General features: G+C 42.1%; 1 protein-coding gene across 3 annotated transcripts in view; it reads left to right on the forward strand.

Moving 5' to 3' along the window:
- far1 (fatty acyl CoA reductase 1) overlaps nucleotides 1-6,000 on the forward strand; it is a 29,342-nt gene extending 23,342 nt beyond the window's left edge. For 2 of the 3 annotated variants that reach the window (XM_037107606.1, XM_037107607.1), the window contains exons 11-13: nucleotides 806-935; nucleotides 2,034-2,161; nucleotides 2,669-2,828. In XM_037107606.1, coding sequence (XP_036963501.1) covers nucleotides 806-935; nucleotides 2,034-2,161; nucleotides 2,669-2,828 — 418 coding nt within the window. Of the gene's footprint in view, nucleotides 1-805; nucleotides 936-2,033; nucleotides 2,162-2,668 lie in introns of all 3 variants that reach the window. The other variant, XM_037107608.1, reaches the window with a different exon arrangement.

Here is a 6,000-nt window from a genome sequence, read left to right on the forward strand (position 1 = left end):
AGCCTGGCACATTACTCAAAAAAAAGAGTTGTTGATTTTGCTTCAGTTTTTTTTTTTTAACATTGTGACAAACCCTAGCTGTTTGGTTTTTTTTTTTAGTTCTGAAAATGTGACATTTTGGAAATGTGTGGTTTTCACATGGCAGTGATTCAAGTTGTAGTCACAAGTTTCAATCATCCGAGGTCAAGAGGTGCACAAACATACAGCGCTGTACAGCTCAAATCACAACCTGCATATTATCACAATGATTCGATTCCAAATCTGCTTCATCCAGTCTCTCTAATTCTCTGAAGTCGTGCCCATGGCATATTTGAGACAACTGGATACTTGATCCAAGGACATTCAATTCACAGTGCTCTTTATGAACTTATATTTTAAGGTTAGATACGTGATTCAATTTGTATGAAACTTTTGCTACAAAGTTCCTAGAACTGTTGGGTTTATTTGTAGTTTAGTTAAAGTTTTCTTCTGTCAAACTTGTGCCTCTGCTCTCCCCTCCCCCGACACCATGGAACCCTGTCCTGCTGCCCATTTCCTTCCATGTTTCCTGCCCACCCTTCCCTTTCTGTCCAACCAACTTCTTTATTCTACCACCTCTCTGCTCTGCCTCTTTACTTTGTCACATTCCCTCTTGCTTTTAATCCTCCTGCATCGTCCTTCTCACTTATGATTTGCCAACCATCATTTCTCTGGCTCTTCACTACCATCACCTTTTATTCAATTTTATCTTATTTCCTCATCTCCCCCCACCTTATTGCTTCCTTCCTTCCTTTTTCATCTTGACTTCACTGCTCATTAATCATAGGATGATGAAGACAATCACTCGCCTCCACAAAGCCATGATGGTCCTGGAGTATTTCACCAGTCACTCCTGGGTGTGGAACACTGACAATGTGACCATGCTGATGGCCCAGATGAGCCCTGAAGATAAGAAGGTAGGGGAAAAGGCAGGGAAATAAATGTCTCCTCTACATCATTCATACCACACGATGCAAACTGAAGTATCCACACTATGGAGATGGCAGACAGATTTACCACATAGTGCGTTAATGTCTGATAGTAGGCTGGCTACAATAAAGTAAGTCATTCATTCACTGCTGACGTCAGTTTGTAGTGAACAGAGGCATTGTTCTGGCTAACTGTCAGGCATTTGTGAAGGGCATGTTGGTAGACTGAAAGGAAAGACACTTTATAGTTTACACATCAGGCCTATTGTGTCTGTGCTGTGAGGCACTGGCATTTAGTCTTTTCTCTCTGTCTCTCTGACATAAGCATTTCTGAGGACAAATTACACTTGATATTACATTAGTAAGTCAAGAATAGTGTTCAAACTTCTCTCGTTGTGAGTTTTAATTCTCTAGAGTCACGACAGGCCGCGTGGGGATTCAGAACCTTTAATACCCTGGGCGCTGACTGAAAGGCTGCCAACTGTAGCTCCACCTCACTGTTAATAGATCCAACCACAAGCTATGTGCCACAATGCCCTTCTCATCTCTCATCTCTCATCCAGTGATCAAGTTGTCCTCACCTGCCAGTGGAAGGCGCAGCAGGGGCGTTAAAATAGGCCAAAGGCCGCAGGAGCTCAGCACTGCCTCTGCAGGCCAGAACTGTAGGCTACTGCGGCTCTGCTAACATTTAGGCTGATTTCACATTCTACAGAATTGGAGATTGTTTGGAAATGCCAGGCACTTGGAAAAAAAATACTTGGCAGGTTGATTGGTTGAACCATCTTTGTATCACTGGCTAACTGCCACCTATCAGATCAACAGTCAGTTGCTTTTTCATCAACATTTTCAACATTTCTTTCATCAAGAGAACCTTGCGTGCATTTGGAAATATTCTCCAGTTCTGAAAGAACCAATGCCAGCAGCAGCTACACTCGCCTCCTATGGAGTCACCATTTTTGTTTTTAAACAGAATCTTCAGCAATAAACATCTATTCAATAGTACCACTCTTATCAATCACTGAAAACATGACAGTTCAAACGTTTCAAAGCTTACTGAGAAGTGTCTTGTGATTTTCTTTCCTATAGGTATTCAATTTTGATGTTCGTCAGCTCCACTGGGCAGAGTACATGGAAAATTACTGTATGGGCACCAAAAAATACGTCCTGAATGAAGAGCTGTCGGGCCTGCCTGCTGCACGCAAACACCTCAACAAGTAAGACTCTGTGGAAACAATTCTGCCAACACATGAGGACACAGCAGAGAAATGCTGTATGTGATGAGCTCTTATGGGCAGCTGCCGAGTAGGCGGCTGTTTTCATCTAGGTCACCATACAGAATATCTCTGCATTTGGATTTTGAAGTACTTCTGTTTGTCCTTCCATTAACCACTCATAGCTTTTACAATGTCAGGAATATGAGTCAGGCTTCTTTCCAGCCAAACTGTTCTATAGATTATCATTCTAGTAAAATAGTTCAATCACAGTGGCAGTGATCCTCTCTGCTTTAACCAAGAACATGTAAATGATTCAGCATGCAGAAGTTGTTAAGGAATCAAAAGGAGGGGGTGGAAGATGAAAGTGGCCCATCTTGCATCTGTTTATAAAGAGACCTGGACTGACTGATAAGCTCTCGTACTTGTGACATATTCAGCCTGGCAAAATCTAAAATTGGTGTCATTTCGAAGTCTGTTAGTCTCATTTTTATGTATTTTGTTTCACAGGCTGAGGAACATCCGCTATTCCTTCAACACCATCCTGGTGGTGCTCATCTGGCGCGTTTTCATCGCCCGATCCCAGATGGCCAGAAACATCTGGTATTTCGTGGTGAGCCTCTGCTTCAAATTCCTCTCCTACTTCAGAGCCTCCTCCACCATGAGATAATGAGGCTGGGAGGGGGTGGCAGGCAGCAAAGCAGAGGGAGAAGAAATGAGGAAGTGCTGGATATGGACGATGAGAGGTGCCGGAGCTCAAAGCCCTTCAGATGGTACCATGCTGTCTGTCTCTGGTCTTTGCACCGACACTTAAGGATTAAATGGAACCATTAAACCCGTGGACAAAGAACGAGCTACTGGACGAGCGTGGAGTCAAAATGATGCATATCTTGGATCTATCTAGCATTTCTTTAAATACGGAGGGCATGGATTTATCTCACAATGTACAACACTCAGACTAACAGCACTTCAACTAGTTGAAGCAGGACTACATGCCCCTCTTCTGTTCATTTTCAGTCAGTCCGGTCCCTCTTTGTGTCAGAATTACCCCTCCAGTCTTTTAAGCACCAGAGCACCCAAACCTGCTCCATCTCGGTTGTCTGCTTGCCTGGCTGCCTGCTAAACAAAGCTATGCATTGGATGATGCTGTGCTGCAACAATTCTCAGCTAGTTTTCAGCCTAGTAGGTCCAAGCTTCCCCTTCTGTATATGTAATCTTTGAAAATAAGCACTCCAGCTGCTGTGTCAGCTGTATTTGGCTGCTGTCACCTGAAAACAAAACTTTGTTTTCCTTTTCTTTTTTTTTTTTGTTCTTTCATTGGGCTGTGTGGGATCCTTGTCAATTTTGTGCCCTGTTGAAATGTTTTAAAAACCTGTTACAAAAAGGTTTTCATCTGACAGCAGCTGCACTCAGCATCCAGGGGGTTGGAGCTGGTTTTGCACATTAGGTTGGAGGCAGTTGAAGGGTAAGTCTGTGCTGACTCAGTGAAGGCTCGTTCAGGGACAGGCTGGCCTAAGAATCATTGTTTAATCTGTGTCTTGCCCTCCTAACCCCATCCCTAAGACCAAAGCCATTTCAACCAATGTTTATGACAGTTGCACTGACAGCTTGGTGTAAAGAGAAAGTTGACAGTGAAGTTATTGGGGGTGGGGGGGACTTGCTCATACTGATCCATGTCCCACCAAGAGTTGTCATTGACTGTCTTTCATTCTTCAGGCTTTGCAAAGACAGAACAATAATTTACTCTCCTCTAAGTCCCCAATGAACTGCAGTGGCTAGTTCCCTAATTCCTACCAAGCACAATGCAGATTGTAACACGGTGGCTTTATCCAGTGCCTACTAACTGATCATTCTTGCATCAGCAGATCTTGAAACTCAAGCTTCTTCTTCTACAGGTTCCTTTTTCTTGACATGTCTGAAGGTCATTTGTGACTGTCCTGAAGCTACTTTTGCCAAAATACCTCTTAGCTAACAGACTTGTAGCTCAGTAGAGGATGAGACAAGTGGAGTTGAGGGGAGAGATAAAGTCACTTTTGGCTTTCTGCATTATGCCTGACAATTTAAATTGCTTTGAGAACTGGTTAAAGATAGTGAGTCATGGATATACACTATAGGCGGTGACTCTCATTCATTGGTCTTTGTTAGTACACTACTTTTCAGGTAGCTCGAAGTGTAGCTCACCATCTTTGTGAAAGGTTTTGTTACTTCACTTCAGTCATTTTCCTTTTTCTAACTATAATAGGTCATTTTTCATATTTGTGTACATTTTCTATCTCTAATGCCTCTGTAAATACATCGCCTTCAGCCTTCAGCCTTCAGCGATGTCACTCAGGTGCTTTGTTGCATTGTGGGTAATGTGGACACCAGGTTTCAGAAAGCAGTCGACTGGTCCAGTGTTGCACTGCTGTGACACTGCTGGACTCAATATTGACTGTTTGAAAACAAATGTTTAGTACTGATACCGCAGAGCCAGAAATATTGCTTTTTTTTTTTTTTTTTTTTTAAACACGTTTCCAAAATGACCCACAATGCCACTCAGTGATTGAGTGATGTCACTGGAGGCAGTTCATCGGTTTACATCCAGCTTCCTCTGGAGCCACAGAGCCACCCTTAATACTTCCTTTTCACACATGCAGAAGTACTTTGCAGGTCCTGCAAACACATTTTGATGTCTAATATTTGTGGAGTTTCCCTTAAAACACTTGGACCATTCTGTTGCCTTCATCATTCTTCCTTATTACATCAGAAATTTGCTTCTTACCAGTCGGCTGAGATTTTTTTTGCGTTGAGATTTCTCTGGACTTTTATATGAATCGTCCCTCGTTGCCATATGAAGCCTTCATTAACATAGCTAAGGTTTACTTGTGCACTTTGTCATATTTGTCTTGTCTGTTACCTACTCCTCGAGCACACTACAATGTTTGAAGAAGCAGGGTGTGTCCCTGTGCCGATCTCTCGTAGTGCTTGCATGTGTCCTTCTTCTCGGAGTGGCTTAGGCGATAGAAGCTCCAACCACCTACATGCTAGTCCTGTGAATGTCCTAAATTCATTAAGGAATGTGATTTGTCACTCGCAGCATGAGCCATTTTACATAGGATCATGTTACTCTGTGGAAAGACGCACCGTTTCGCGTGCTAGTGTGAATCGTGCCTGAACTTTTTTCAATAGTCTAACAATGTGAAAAAAAGCAATCAGATCTATGTTTTCTAATTATTTTGTGTACAGCTCTATTTAGGTAGACTTCAAAATATAACAAACAGATGTATTTTTATGCTAATGACATTGCGCGGCTATTTTACTGGGTAAAAGCTTACTGAACCGACTTCAGCTGCTGTAAATAATCCTTTAAAAAATGTAAAACATAATTGCTTGTCATTTGACTTTACTGTGTATGTACATGTACTTTTCTCTCTCTGAATGTAATAGAATAACACAGCCTGACTTGTTTGCACAGCCAGAATCCTCCCGTGACTCCTGAAACAAGAAATTAACAATCCTGTAATTGCCTGTAATTTTGATATTAAGCAAGTGTTTGTTTATTGGAGTGCGGTGCGATAAACCTTTTGTTGTTGTAACTCCATTTCCTAGTGACAGTATGAGTGAGTAAGTCATTTTGTGATGGGGATGGCTGCCATGCTCTTGTTTAGCGTTGTGGGAGGGAGGGGGGTAAACAGCTTGTCTAATTTCAGGGTTTTCTTCAAGCTTGATTTGAGAAGTGAGAGCAACGAACGGGTCTTTATCATGTTCTCACTTTTGATGTCAGGAACTACTGAATCGTACCATTGTTATTGTACAAACGTATCATCAGCATTAAATCCACTTGGAACAAAATTCTCAAATCA

This window comes from Acanthopagrus latus, chromosome 8, assembly GCF_904848185.1.
Source record: "Acanthopagrus latus isolate v.2019 chromosome 8, fAcaLat1.1, whole genome shotgun sequence".
NCBI classification, from domain to species: Eukaryota; Metazoa; Chordata; class Actinopteri; order Spariformes; family Sparidae; genus Acanthopagrus; species Acanthopagrus latus.